General features: G+C 40.2%; 1 protein-coding gene across 1 annotated transcript in view; it reads left to right on the forward strand.

Moving 5' to 3' along the window:
* Positions 1 to 5,216: 5,216 nt before the first annotated feature.
* The window catches only part of LOC139175872 (corticotropin-releasing factor receptor 1), a 31,707-nt gene continuing 20,628 nt past the window's right edge, over positions 5,217 to 16,295 (forward strand). The window contains exons 1-3 of the mRNA XM_070767230.1: positions 5,217 to 5,246; positions 11,754 to 11,907; positions 14,307 to 14,367. Of these exons, the coding sequence (XP_070623331.1) occupies positions 5,217 to 5,246; positions 11,754 to 11,907; positions 14,307 to 14,367 (245 nt within the window). The remainder of the gene's footprint in view (positions 5,247 to 11,753; positions 11,908 to 14,306; positions 14,368 to 16,295) is intronic.

A 16,295-nucleotide genomic window follows, 5' to 3' on the forward strand; every position in this document is an offset into this window, starting at 1 on the left:
GAGGTCTTTTTCTGCCGTCAGACTTCTATGTTTCTATGTTTCTTATAAGGTCTCTAGTTATTTTTATATGAAGAAACCCATGTATAAACAAAACTTTTAAAAAATATTTAACATAGACCAGCTGATTCAGCTAACAATGGCAGGGATTATTTTGTTTGCCTAGTCAAAAGATCTCATTTTATAAGACATCTTCTTTCATTATTTTTTCCTGCAGTTTGTACCACTCAGTTGCCACTATGTTTTTCTTTTTCAGACAATGTGTACAGGGAATGTTTTGCAAATGGAACGTGGGCAGCTCGTGTGAATTATTCCCAGTGCCAAGAGATCCTCCATGAGGAGGTAAGGACTATTGTATGGTAACCAGATAAAGGTGGTGCTGTAATGTGCTATAGATAGATAGTCCTTGATTTACGACAATTGAGCCCAAAATTTATGTTGCTAAGTGAGATCGTTCTTAAGAGAGACTTGCCCCATTTTATGATCTTTCTTGCCACAGTTGCCACAGTTGCTAAATGAATCACTGTAATTGTTAATTTAGCAACATAGTTGTTAACTGAATCTGGCTTCCTCATTGACTTTGCTTGTCAGAAGGTCACAAACAACCTGGGACACTACAACCACCATAAAGCATCTAAATTTTGACCATGAAGATGCCACACTGGTCGTAAGTGTGAAAAACAGTCATAAGCCACTTTTTTTTCAGTGCTGTTGGTCACTAAACAAGTTGTGGTAAGTTTAGGATTACCTATAAAAGTGTAAATGCTATTGGTATTGCTGTTATATGAAGCAAATGGGCCAGATTTATAATATTTTTTATTAATAAAAATATGGACAGTGGAGTTATGCAAATTTCTAAAGTTATTTGGAAAAATTGCTTTATACCTCATGCCAGCATTGCTTTACATTACCTTAATCTTGCTGTTTATAACGCAGCTACATTTGGTGAGCTAGGGAAAAAAATGGCTGCTTTCTGGGGTGGGTTCCAACTTACCTTGCTGCCAGTTCGCTTCCTCCCACGCCACATGGGCACCCCTTGTGGGCATGCACTCGTATTGCAAATAAATATGGGGGGGGAGCCAAAAATAAGATGGTGACTGCATGCACAGTGCCAGAAACATGGCTTCTATACATGCTCAGAAAGAAAAAAAAAGATTCAGAAAAAAAATTCATTTTTTTTTAAAAAGGTTGGTGGTGCCCACTGACTGGCTTCAACCAAACCGGGTCCATGACATCATCGTGGCATCACCAGCGGGTTGCTACTGGTTCAGGCAAACCAGTCCAAACAGGGAGGAGTCCACCCCGGCTGCTTTAATGAATCAGATCATTAACTGAGGTCTTAACCGCTCCAAACTTGACTGTAAAAAATATGATTTCAACAATCGAGTTATCGAAGCGTGGAACTCATTACCAGACTCAATTGTGTCAACTCCTAACCCCCAACATTTCTCCCTTAGACTCTCCACGATTGACCTCTCCAGGTTCCTAAGAGGCCAGTAAGGGGCGTACATAAGTGCACTGGTGTGCCTTTCGTCCCCTGTCCAATTGTCTTTCCTTTCTCTCACTTATGATATATATTTTCTTTCTTTCATATATCCTCTCCTCTAAGTTCACTTTACCCTTATATATATTACTACATGTCTATTTTTCTTCCTATGTATTTGTGTATTGGACAAATAAATGAATGAATGAATGAATGAATGAATGAATGAATAAATAAATAAATGAATAAATAAATAAATGCATTGTTTTTCTGAAACAATGGAAATGGAAATGTGAAAAAGACAGGCCATGAACAGTTGAGATTTTGGGGCTTTTTCAAGGTCCAAGGCATTTAATCTTAATCGTTTTCAGAATGTACATAGATCTTAGCAATGCATAGATTGGAGAAATTCATGGTTTCTGTTTATTTAATTAAACAGAAGGGGGGAAAGGAAAGCTAAAGAGGGGGTGGATAAAATAACAACAAATGTGTATTTGTGCGTGTGCTTGAATACATCTCAAATATGAATGCAGACATAAAATTTTACACTAGAGGCTCTATCAAGGATGCATTTGTTCTGCTTAATTAAACAAGAAGGCCGTATTAGATGTTGATATAGGTACAAATGGGACAAGCTATCGAGTGGCTAAAATGGTAGTCTGGGAGCAGAGAGATATCTTTTCAACTATGTAATGGGATTTGCAGAGTTCTTTTTACATGGAATAGAAATCTGAGATTTTAAACATTGAGTGTAGAAGTCTGGAAATCCTCAGTGTATTGGCTTAGATACAATTTATTTTATTTATTTATTTTGTCCAATACACAATAATACACAATGAAGGTTATAGAGGATATAGTAGAGAAGAAATACGAGATAGAGGAGAGACAGTAGGACAGGGGACGGAAGGCAATCTAGTGCACTTGTACTCGCCTCTTACTGACCTCTTAGGAATCTGGAGAGGTCAACCGTGGAGAGTCTAAGGGTAAAATGTTGGGGGTTAGGGGATGATACTATGGAGTTCGATAATGAGTTCTACGCTTCGACAACCCAATTACTAAAGTCATATTTTTTACAATCAAGTTTGGAGCGGTTAATATTAAGCTTGAATCTGTTGTGTGCTCTTGTGTTTTTGTGGTTGAAGCTGAAGAAGTCTTTGACAGGCAGGACATTGCAGCATACGATCTTGTGGGCAATACTTAGATTATGTTTAAGGCATTGTAGTTCTAAGCTTTCAAGACCCAGGATTGTAAGTCTAGTTTTGTAGGGTATTCTGTTTCGAGTGGAGGAGTGAAGGGCTCTTCTTGTGAAGTATCTTTGAACATTTTCAATGCTCACAATGAACAATGCTCACAAACATTTCCATCTTAAATTGGGTTAGGATTAAGGGTTTTTTAAAAATAATTTTAAAGAATAAACATTCTGCAAAGCAAAAATAAAATAAAACATTTTGCTTTGCAGAAGCAAAGCTCAAAAAGCATTTTCCTTATTGCAAAAAATGCTCCTGAGCACCAAATGCTCCATAATGTTTCCTAAAGCATAATAATGGTAGACAGCTAAACCGTAGTGTTGTTTAAAAGTGTGCTCACTTGTTTAATATAAAAATAAATGCACGGATAGATAGTTGGAAACATCCTGGTAGCAGAATCTTTAGGATATGGCAAGTCTCATTTGGGTAACTTGGTACTTTGCAAAAGGTTATAGCCATATGGCAACCACCTGAGAAGCTCTTAAAGAAAGATTGGGATTTTTATTTCAGGCCTTTGGTGGTTTGTCAGTCACTAGATCAAGAGCTAGTGGTGAGTGCAAACATTTCCTGGCTTTACAGGTTCTGCATGAGGGCAGGAGGTGAACAAAGTATGCAAGGTCTTTTTGTTGTGTGGTCATTATCTGGAAAATCCCAGAAGGCTGTTAGTTAATTAGAATTTAACCAAGGTTCCTGGAAACATGATATATCCACTGTAGCAATTAAATTTAGCTGTCCTTGGGGGTTTGTATAGAAATCACAGGAGAGGAGGGCTAAGTAATTAAATTAGCCAACTGCCCTGTTGTGAGACTGGCAACCACTGTGTGAATTAGCAATTAATGTGGAGAAAAATAGCTGGCCCTTTCAAAAAAAAAAAACACTTTAGCATCTTAGGTAGAAGACTGCTGTAAGTAATTCTGTCCCCCACAATTACACACACACACACACACACACACACACACACTACTTAACTTCTTTTTCATTTTGGAGATCTATTTAGGGCACCTTTAGAAGGATGCAACATCAGCATTCAGCAATCTGCATTTTTAAATGACTGCTGAGCACTTTCCCCTTCTTGTCTGTGGCTCCTCTTCTGTCACTTCCCAATGCGTCTTTCAACAAAACATTGTTCTCTTTCATTGGTATGATGGCACATAGTTAATCTTAAAGCTTCTGCTAATCAATTTCACTAGAGCTTGGGAAAGGATCCAGGAAAAACATCCTTCTTTCCAAGATGCATAGTTAAGTTATAGAATTAATTGCCATTGAATGAGTTAGCAAGCAGATAGTGCTCAGAGGGCAGTTGCTAATGCTGCTCCTGATAAAAGATTGCCTGTAAAATGATTTGCACCATCAGTGGGTTAGCCAAGTAATTACACTGCTGATCTGTGCCCTTGGCAAGCAAACAGTGTTGGGGGTCAGAGAAAACTCGATAAAAATCTGATTCTTTAGCCTTGGTTTATCTTTTCTACCCTGTCCTTACTGATGCAAAATTCTGTACTATCAGTCCAGTAGTTGTTCTTGGGGGTTCCAGTTTTAGGTCTGGCTCATTTTCTTTGGATCTGAACCAGCAATTTTGAAGTAAAGATTAGTGACCATATACTCACCACCATATTCTAGAATCATATTCTTGCTTTCCTACATATCCTCTTGATCTCATAGACTCCTCTTGTGTTTTTCCTGTTGTAGAAGAGAAGCAAACTGCATTACCACATTGCTGTTGTGATTAATTACCTTGGGCACTGCATTTCTTTGGGGGCATTGCTGGCAGCTTTTGTCCTCTTCATGCGACTTCGGTGAGTATGCACAAATGTATAGGCTCATCAGATGGAAAGATTCTCCTTTGAAACTTTAAAAGTTCGAATTAGTAGGGATAAGATTTAAGAGTTATGTTAGAATTAGTTTATGCATGAAGATTTACTATAAAAAGTTAAACAAATTTCTTCTTTTCATTTAAAATAATAAGTTGATTTTAAGTATTTTTTTTAAATGTATTCTTTTTTCTGTATTGAAATTTTACTTCTAGAATAAGCAGGGAAGATACAACCCCATTTTTTATGTTAAATGTCTGTCTGTCAGTTTTGTCTATTTTATGAAAATTAATAAAATTTATTGGGGGGAAAAGGAAACTTTGAAAGTTGTGCCTTCAGTTACAAATTGGTGGGAGGAGAGGGGAATTGTAATCCAACCAGAGGTGGGATTCAGGCAATTCGGACCGATTCAGTGAACTTGTAGTTGTGACCTGCCCACCCGTCTGAATGCAATCCTGTCCTGTATTGCTGTGCTTTTTGATGCCTCATGCATGCGTGGATGTAATGGACAGCTGGAATGCATGTGTTTTTTGGTGTCATAGCTACATTGCGCCTATACTGTACACTGAGTGGTTTCCTTTCTCCTGCAGGAGTATACGATGCTTACGAAATATTATCCACTGGAACCTGATCACTGCTTTCATCTTGCGGAACGCCACATGGTTTGTGGTACAACTCACCATGAATCCAGAAGTGCATGAAAGCAATGTGGTAAGTTCAAACTTTAAGATGCAATCTGAGAAACTGAATCTTTGGGTTTTTTGAGGTCTTGATTACTTGATTACCAGTGATGGCGAACCTATGGCACGGGTGCCACATGTGACAAGCAGAGCCATATCTGCTGCCACATGAGCCATTTCGCTAGCTCAGCTGCAATGTGCATGTGCGTGCCAGCCAGCTAATTTCAACTCACCTGGAGTTTCTGGAAGGGCATTTTCTGCTTCCGGAGAGTCTCTGGGGAGATGGGGGAGGCCTCCGGAGCCTGGAGAGGGCCAAAAATGTGCCTACCAGGCCCATCAGAGGTTGGGAAATGGGCTTTTTCAGGCCTCCAGAGGGCCTCCAGGAGGGTGGAGGAGGCCATTTTTTACATTCCCAGGCATTAAATTAGGGGTGTGGGCACCACGCATGTGAGATAGCACACACACACACACACACACATACACACACTTTCGGCACCTGAGGGGAAAAAGGTTCGCCCTCACTGACTTAGACTATAGTGAAAATTAAACTTTAAAAAAGATGATAAAACTATACTGGAAAGCACTATGGATACTACTGATAGTGAGACTTCTCTAGTTTGAATATTTGGCATTAGCTGGGGAAAATCTCTGAAGAGACAAAAACAGAGCAGTATAGATAGCCCAGCATTTTACTAATATAGCCCTCAGAATGTGTTGAATCAACAGTTATAGAAACATAGAAACATAGAAGATTGATGGCAGAAAAAGACCTCATGGTCCATCTAGTCTGCCCTTATACTATTTTCTGTATTTTATCTTAGGATGGATATATATTTATCCCAGGCATGTTTAAATTCAGTTATTGTGGATTTACCAACCACGTCTGCTGGAAGTTTGTTCCAAGGATCTACTACTCTTTCAGTAAAATAAGATTTTCTCATGTTGCTTTTGACCTTTCCCCCAAATCACTCCGCAGTCTGCATTGGTTGCCGATCAATTTCCGGTCACAATTCAAAGTGTTGGTTATGACCTTTAAAGCCCTTCATGGCATTGGACCAGAATACCTCCGAGACCGCCTCCTGCCGCACGAATCCCAGCGACCAATTAGGTCCCACAGAGTGGGCCTTCTCCGGGTCCCGTCAACTAAACAATGTCGGTTGGCGGGCCCCAGGGGAAGAGCCTTCTCTGTGGCGGCCCCGACTCTCTGGAACCAACTCCCCCTGGAGATTAGAACTGCCCCTACTCTCCCTGCCTTCCGTAAAGTTCTTAAAACCCACCTTTGCTGTCAGGCATGGGGGAACTGAAACATCTCCCCCGGGCATGTACAATTTATGTTTGGTATGTTTGTGTGTGTGCTTGTTAGTATATTGGGGTTCTTTTAAAAACTTTTTTAAATATTTAAATTTATTTGAATCTATTTGGATTTGTACGATTTGTTATGCCATGTTGTGAGCCGCCCCGAGTTCGCGGAGAGGGGCGGCATACAAATCTAAACAATAAATAAATAAATAAATAAATAAATAAATAAATAAATAAATAAATAAATAAATAAATAAATAAATAAATAAATAAATAAATAAATAAATAACTTCAGATTGTGTCCCCTTGTTCTTGTGTTCAGTTTCTTATTAAAAACACTTCCCTCCTGGACCTTATTTAACCCTTTAACATATTTAAATGTTTTGATCATGTCCCCCCTTTTTCCTTCTGTCCTCCAGACTATGCAGAATGAGTTCATTAAGTCTTTCCTGATACGTTAGGAAAGACTTATGCGTGGAGATACTTATGGTATCTTTCTTTCTGTTTTGCATGTGGGGAGGACCTTAAATCAGGTTAAACTGTTAACCTTGCAGGAGCTCAATATAAACATTCTACCCTTTAGGATCCCGATCTCCCCACCAAAAATCTGGTTCTGGCCGTGCCCCTATTTTGAAGTCAGGGGCCCGACATTTAATAGTAGGTTCTAAGCCCTGTTGCTACCAGTTCGCTTGTGTTCGCGCAACACATCTGCGCATGCCACCGCTACCAGTTTGCTGAACATGGTCGAACCGGAAGCAAACCACCGCTCTTTACGTTCTTCAATAATCTGGTGGAGCCCATTCCCAAATGGCTTAATTCATTACAGGGTGGCCTGCCTATCTTTATTTTTAATGGCACAGTTTGATGGATTGCAGTCTGACAATGTAAAAGGTTGAATCAGGCATCTCTGATAGAGAGCTTATGGTTTTCCCAAATTTGATAGGTTGCACTTCTCTGTATCAGAGGTGGGCTGCTAAGGTGGAACAGTGACGTGTGCTCGCCCCGGTGGCTCTGAGTGCTAGCGGAGTCCAGCGGAATTCTGCTACTGCAGCTAGCAGATTTATTTATTTATTTATTTATTTATTTATTTATTTATTTATTTATTTATTTATTTATTTATTTATTTATTTATTTATTTATTTATTTATTTATTTATTTATTTATTTATTTATTTATTTATTTATTTGATTTGATTTGATTTGATTTGATTTGATTTGATTTGTATGCTTCCCCTCTCCATAGACTCGGGGCGGTTAACAACAGTAAAAAACAATATAAACAAATCTAATATTAAAAGTAGTTTAAAAACCCCAATTTAAGAAACCAGTCAAACATACAAACATACCATGCATAAATTTTGTAAGGCTAGGGGGAAGGGAATATCTCAATTCCCCCATGCCTGACAACAGAGGTGGGTTTTAAGGAGCTTACGAAAGGCAAGGAGGGTGGGGGCAATTCTGATATCTGGGGGAAGTTGTTTCCAGAGGGTCGGGGCCGCCACAGAGAAGGCTCTTCCCCTGGGTCCCGCCAGACGACATTGTTTAGTCGACAGGACCCGGAGAAGGCCAATTCTGTGGGACCTAACCGGTCGCTGGGATTCGTGCAGCAGAAGACGATCCCGGAAATATTCTGGCCCGATGCCATGGAGGGCTTTATAGGTCATAAGCAACACTTTGAATTGTGACCGAAAACCGATCGTCAACCAATGCAGATAGCAGGTAGCCAGGTGCAGGTAGCCAAATCGCATGCAGAATCGCAGGGCGGACCTGCATCTCCACGCATGATTCTGCTACCAGCACAAGTGCAGTAGCAGAATTGTGCTGGACTCTGCTAGCACTCAGAGCCACGGGGGCGAGCACATGTCACCGTTCCACCTTAGCAGCCCACCTCTGCTCTGTATACATGATCATTGGCCTAGCTGATGGACCTTGATGAAAGATAAAGTCTATCAATAAATGGAGGACTACATGTTCCCTACTCCCGCTCTGTATGTTTCAGTAAGGAATCGGAGGATCATACATCAACGTGAAATAACAGCCCAATCTTTTGCTGTAGGTACCAGGTCTAATAGAGTAAAAAAAAAGCTAATATGCTATTCTAGCAATTACACATACAAAGGGGCAGGATTTCAGTTGCACTGCAACAACAATCTTATTGACCATTTTCCTGTTTAGGAAAATTCAACATGATTTTTGTAAGAATTTACCTATTTTTTCCCTAGTTTTAGACCCACTTAATTTTCCTGCCTTTTGCCTTATAAGATAAGCCAATACTTTATTTTAGATATTAGTGCTGTTTTCCCCATGCTTAAAATCTCCAATTTGAAATGTGACCTGTCTTCACTCTTGGCCTCTAATTTTTGGCCAGATTAGTATATATCTCCTTTTGATGTAGCACCGCACTCCTTTAAAATGATTGGCTCATTCGTCTGAGGTTGCTATTTCTTAGACATGACATTCCACTCAGCAGTTTCTCTGGTTTACAGTAATCTTGTTACAAAACAAATTTTAGGAAAGTTGCACGATTTAAACTGTAAAAAAGCAACCCCCGCACATTTAAATTCCAGGCCTGTTACTGAATGTAAGCAGAATGAATAGCACAGGACAAATATAAACCTGTCAAACTTTTATACAGAAAAATAAAATAATAACAAAAATGAAACTAGAATAATGTTGTGTTGTTTGTGTTTTAAGCTGTTTCAAACTAACAAAAAAAGAGGAGAAAAATATTTTTATTGTAAATTCTGGCACTTCTAACTTGGTATTTCTTTATTAGTCTGATTGGCAAAATACTGGAAAAGATGCTTTCCAAATATATTTAGTCCCAGGGCCTGCAACTTTAAATGCCAAAGCCCACTGCAACAATATAGCCAAGAAGGTTTCAAGAGTTGTAAACCTAATCCTACGTACTTTCTACTCTGGTAATCTCACACTACTTACCAGAGCTTACAAAACTTTTGCCAGACCCATCCTCGAATATAGCTCATCTGTTTGGAACCCATATCGCATCTCAGACATTAACACCCTTGAAAGTGTCCAAAGATACTTCACCAGAAGAGCCCTTCACTCCTCCACTCGAAATAGAATACCCTATGAGACTAGACTTTCAATCCTGGGCCTAGAAAGTTTAGAACTAAGACGCCTTAAACAAGATCTAAGTATTGCCCACAAGATCATATGCTGCAACGTCCTGCCTGTCGGCGACTACTTCAGCTTCAACCACAACAACACAAGAGCACACAACAGATTTAAACTTAATATTAACCGCTCCAAACTTGACTGTAAAAATATGACTTCAGTAACTGAGTTGTCGAAGTGTGGGACTCATTACCGGACTCCATAGTCTCATACCCAAACCCCCAACACTTTACCCTTAGATTATCTACGGTTGACCTATCCAGATTCCTAAGAGGTCAGTAAGGGGCGAGTACAAGTGCACTAGAATGCCTTCCGTCCCCTGTCCTATTGCTCTCCTATATCTCCTATACCTTTCTTCTATTCCAATATCTCTTCTTCTATTCTTTCATTGATATGTTCTATTACTATATCTTCTTTTCTATTATTTCTTAGATATATTTTACTATGAGTATCTCCTCTATAACCTTCATTATGTATTTTACTTTGTGTATACCCACTAAAACCCTCATTGTGTATTGGACAAAATAAATAAATAAAAATAAATAAATAAATATCCAAACAGCCATTTGGACCAGTTTCCCACAGAAAAGAAAACACAGGGAGGCATAAAACCTGAATGGGCGTGGCCAGGGGCAGGCTGCTGCAGGGATAGGGTGGACGCCATTCTGGTAGCAAAAATGGAGCTGTATATGCAGCTCCAGCTGACTAGCAGTCAGGTGCTCACGACTGACGCAAGATTTGCTTACTGTGCATGTGCAGGAAGTGAAATCTCACACGAAGATACACATGACCGCGAGATTTCAGTGATTTTTGCCAATGTTTAGCCTAAATCTCACAGTCATCCCATCCTCCCAGATCCCATTCCTACCTCACCAGCCCTTGTGTTAGCGAGGCCAGTGTCAGTCGCGGCCTGGTTGGGCCAATATTTCAGTGTGAAGAGCAAGCAACCGAGGCACACCTGGACTGGAAGAAGCTCCAGGAAGAGCGATTCACCAGAGCATCAGCTTCAACCATTTCACATCCCCTACCATCACCCTTACCTTCTCAGGCCAGGCGAGAGAGAGTGGGAGGGGAGGGCAAAGGGTGAGGGCAGCCAGTGGTGGGGCAGGAAGCCACACCAGAGGGCTCAAAGAGCCACATGTGGCTCCAGAGCTGCAGGTTGCCAACCCCTGGTTTAGTCAAATTGTTGCTAGTCTGGAGCATTATGAAAGAACTATAGTTAGAAACAAAGTAAGACTTTTATGGCCAACATAAATTTTCTTAATTTGGTGCATTATAATAATAATAATAATAATTTATTGGATTTGTATGCTGCCCCTCTCCGTAGACTCGGGGCGGCTAACAACAATGATAAAAAACAACATGTAACAATCCAATAATAAAACAACTAAAAACCCTTATTATAAAACCAAATATACACACAGACATACCATGCATAACTTGTAATGGCCTAGGGGGAAGGAATATCTCAACTCCCCCATGCCTGGGGGTATAAATGAGTCTTGAGTAGTTTACGAAAGACAGGGAGGGTGGGGGCAATTCTAATCTCCGGGGGGAGTTGGTTCCAGAGGGCGGGGCCGCCACAGAGAAGGCTCTTCCCCCGGGGCCCGCCAAACAACGTTGTTTAGTCGACGGGACCCGGAGAAGGCCAACTCTGTGGGACCTTATCGGTCACTGGGATTCGTGCGGTAGCAGGCAGTTCCGAAGGTAGTCTTATAGATAAGATGCAATGCTTACCTATGGTGATGAGAATGACAGTCCAGTACAATTAATTTCAAACGTTGGCAGGGTACAGTATAGGAAACTACATAACAACTTGATTATGGATAGGCTTTGCTTAGATTGTCCTTATTTGTTAACTAAGAGAAAATGTGGACCACTCCCTCCTCTAATTTTTCTGAAAACAATAACCATACTGTTGAGCTAAGATACAACATGTTTGGTTGTTCTATGGACATCCATGGCTATGTGGGTGACCTTGATCTCTTACCACACCTTAACTATGATAGTTCCTTGATCCTTTACTACACCTTAATCAGCTGCCTAACCAGAAGCTTCCTAGAACTCTCATTAATTAATTCTGCTTGTCCTTCACACTGTAGCCATGGTGCCGTCTTGTCACAGCTGCTTACAACTATTTCCATGTCACTAACTTCTTCTGGATGTTTGGTGAAGGATGCTATCTGCACACAGCTATTGTTCTCACCTATTCGACAGACAAGCTGCGGAAGTGGATGTTCATCTGCCTCGGCTGGTGTGAGTGGGAAGGAGAAGGGTGGGAGAGGGTTGGTGCATCTAAGTAAGTTTGTTGGATAATAGGAGGCCTCTCCTGAAATGAATTCCCTCAATGTATCCAATTGGCACAGATAGGAAAAGAACTCAACCCATCAAGTGATATCTGGTAGAGCAAAGAAATATACAAAGGCATCTCTATACTATTTTTTTTAAATTTAATCATATCTGAACTAGCAATTGGATAACAGGAGGAGGGAAGGATAAAAATTCTGGAAGGCACCTGATGGGGAAGATGTTATAATCTTTATTACTGTAAATTTGTGCAAAGGGATGCCCCAAGTTATTTCATGACCTGAAGTGAAGAGCAAGTCTTTTGAAACAATTTCCTGTTGCCTCTTAATATCCACCATCCAAAATAGTTGCTTCTGTTTGCCTAGAAGAACTTTACAAACTTCGTCTTTATATTACTATACAAATTCTGGACCCAATTTTGCCACTACAAAAATTCAGAAATAATATATCATGTTACTTTTACTGCGGATAGTGAGCAATAAAAGGAGATTCTGTGGTTGACTCATGATAAGATATTGATATTCATATGGTCTTGATTCTACTATCCAGTAGACCCTAGGTTGATATGTGAACTCCAACATTCTGGACATTTTTAAGAGAAGATTGAACTGCCACTTGACTGGTGTGCTATAGGGTTCCTGCTTGGGCAGGGGGTTGAACTTGATGGCCTACGTGGTCACTTTCAACTCAATCAATCAATCAATCAATCAATCAATGTGAATGTTCTAGAGCCTAGACCAATGATGGCGAACCTTTTTTTTCCTTGGGTGCCAGAAGAGCATGCATGCACACTATTGTGCATGCACGAATGCCCACATTCATAATCCAATGCCTGGGGAGGGCAAAAACAGTTTCCCTCACTCCCCAGATGCCCTCTAGAGGATGGAAATGGCCTGTTTCCCAATTTCTGGTGGGCCAATAGGCTTGAGTTTTGCCCCCCGCAAGCTCCAAAGGCTTCCCGGAGGCTCTCTGAAATCCAAAAACACCCTCCCAGAGCCTCTATGCAAGCCAAAAATCAGTTGTCCGGCACACACATGCATCTTGGAGCTGAGCTAGGGCAGATACAGCTCCACGTGCCACCTGTGGCACCCGTGCCATAGGTTTGCCATCACTGGTCTAAACTGTGTAATGGGAGCCTGTGTTTTCTGGGTATAGTTCAGTGGGTTGTAAATGATTTTGCTACTGGTTCATATGTGCATGTGCAGAAGCATCATGGGTGGGCGGGCGGAGCCTTCCACCATTGGTCCTACCAGTTCTAAAAACTAGTCCAAACCGGGAGCCCCCATTGCTGGTACAGTTGTTTTATTGCTGGGTTTTATTTCTGTTTGGCTGCTTTTAATACTTTCGTAAAGCCACTTAGAGTGGCAAGTCGACAGCTTTATAAATTGAAGAAATAAATATATCGATAAATAAATTATAATGAAGTATTGAAATGAAGTACAGCAGCTTTTAAAATGTTCAAGGAGCCATTTTTTTTTTTGCATTAGTAATAGAAACAAAACATGAGAGTAAATTCAGAATCAGAAATTAATCTTGGTGGTCACTAAGAGTCAACACTGACTTGATAGCACATAATCAATTTGCAGAGATTCAGTGTATTCAGAACAGCCAGAAAACTGGCCTGAACATCTAGATCAGTGATGGCGAACCTATGGCACAGGTGCCACATGGAGCCATATCTGCTGGCACATGAGCCATTGCTCTGGCTCAGCTCCAAGTACCTGTTTGTGCTGGCCAGCTGATTTTTGGCTCCCACAGAAGCTCTGGGAGGGCGTTTTGGGCTTCCAGAGAGCCTCCAGCAGGAGGGCGTTTTTACCTTTCCCTGGCTCCAGGGAAGCCTTTGGAGCCTGGGGAGGGCGAAACATGAGCCTACTGGACACACCAGAAGTTGGGGAACAGGCCATTTCTGGCCTCCAGTTGTTTTCACTCTCCCCAGGTATTGAATTATGGGTGTTTGACACTCATGCATGCGTGATAGTACACGCCCACGCTCTTTCGGCACTCGAGGAAAAAAAGGTTCACCATTATTGATCTAGATCAGTCCTATCATTCAGGGAAGTCTTGAAGAAGCCCTTTTTCATACCATGAAAAATATACAGGTTTACTTCTCAGATGGGGGGAGTTACGCCATCATAAGTGCTACATAATTTGACTGACTTTTGGCACAACACATTTTGTGTTTGATTGAGTTTTCATAGGCTGCTTCAGCCTTGAGAGCAAAATGTCCTGATTCAGGAAATAGTGAGATTTCTGGTTGGTTGTGTGGATGAAGCTAGATCCCTTCATGTTCCACCCGTTGTTAGGTCTTGTGTTGGTGGCACCACTAAATCTACTTGTTCCATTCACAGGCATCCCTTTCCCCATCATTGTTGCCTGGGCCATTGGAAAACTCTACTATGACAACGAGAAGTAAGTCAGTCCCAATTTTTCCTGCTACTATGGTAATGACTTCCAAATTAAGCTTGTGTTACCATGCAGTGGGTGGGTGACCTGCTGGTACGCAAGAAGCATGAATCATTTTGCAATCAAGAACGGTCTGAAATTATTTCAGAAGGTTAGGTAGGATGGGAAAGTAGCCCTACTTACAAGCCTCCTCTTATTTATATTGGTTAGTTCTTTTCTCCCAGTTCTTTGTCAATGCATGGATCTGACCAAAGCAATTTATCTATGAAAAATGTAGATTTTTCAATTTTCAGATTGCCTGCAAATCAGCCTTGGATTGCAATGTCCAAGTAGAACTCTTGTTAATGAGGGCAGAGCCTGTTTATAAATATGAGGGTCCCGCAGAAAGTAATGCACCACATTTTTCTTCAACAATTATTTATTGAACACAATGAAGCTTACATACAAGAATGCATGATGTTTCTTCTACACTCCCCATTTTTCCGCGTAATCTCTGTCACGTTTTATGGCCTTCCTCCAGTGAGAAACAAGGGTGTGTATGCCCTGTTGGTACCATTCTTTGTTCTGGTCACAAAGCCATTTCTGCACTGTGTGAATCACCGCTAATGGTCTCACCCTCTGTGCCCAGTGACTAATCATAATTTTGTTGATTGCAGATTCTCCATAAACTGTACACAAACGTTTGTGAATGTTCCCAACAGTTTCTTTTTCCACAGTGAGAAATTCAATAATGACACACTGCTTGTAACGTCAGACGCCATTTTGAAACACTGCTGCAGCTATGCTATTTGTCTGAAAAAGCACAATATTTACACACCCACTCCTGACCATTCAAATAATGTATATCTAAAGTTTCGCATTCGTACCATTACTGTAGCTAAGAAAAAAAATGTGGTACATTACTTTCTGGGCGACCCTCGCATATTACATATATATGCTGCCTTGGCTCCAAGAGATGAAAGTAGCTTACATAGAGATGCCCCATCATTTCATCCGCATAGAAACAACCCTGTGAGGTAGGTTGTGCTGATAGCAGGTAACATACTGCAATTTACCTAGTGAGTTTTAATTCATAAGAATGGATTTGAACTTGATTATCCTGGTTTCTAGTACAATGTCCTAATGATTATATTGCACCAGCTTCTGTTAAAAGAATTGTAATTGGTTTACAGTTCATCATTTAAAAATATAATAAAATTTTACAGCATACAAAATAAAACAACAAACAGAACATTAAAATAATGCAAAACAAATAGAAAAACATTTAAGGAATTCCGTTTTTCATATTGTATAAAAAGAGGAATTTCCACTGTATGATTATTATGATCAGATGCAGTAGGGAATATTATCTCTAATTGAAAAAGATATCTTACTCTATTAAAGCCATTTCATAGGTCTTTCTAATTGCTACATTGAAGAAGCAGAATATGAAAAGTATTGATGTTTTTGAACTCTGAAGAAGACTTTTGAGAATACCATGGGCAGCCAAGAAAACAAACAAATGGATTCTCACTTATGATTTAGGCTCAATTTACAATACATTTGGACACATTATGCAAAGATCTATAGTAACTCTCATGGAAAAGTTGAATATCAAGGTGGATGGACTAATTTACAGAGACAATAGGTGTATCAATGGAAGACCTGAAGAAATATGTAAGAGACAGATTATCCTGTAGGAAAACTCTTGATGCAGCTGCTCTGAGTTGATATTGATTTGATGGCACATAATAAATCAAGTTGCTGCTACTGACTCCAATCCATATTGCAGATTTGCTGTGTAAATAAATAATTATGCATCATAAGATATTAACCACTTCCTTCGCCTTTCTGATACATAACACAGCTGCTTTGCTTGCTTTGTTCCTCTGTGATATAAATATCAAAAATATTACATACAAATAAGTATCTAGTATATTCTGGTACTCTTTAGC

This window comes from Erythrolamprus reginae, chromosome Z (assembly GCF_031021105.1).
Source record: "Erythrolamprus reginae isolate rEryReg1 chromosome Z, rEryReg1.hap1, whole genome shotgun sequence".
NCBI lineage: Eukaryota > Metazoa > Chordata > Lepidosauria > Squamata > Dipsadidae > Erythrolamprus > Erythrolamprus reginae.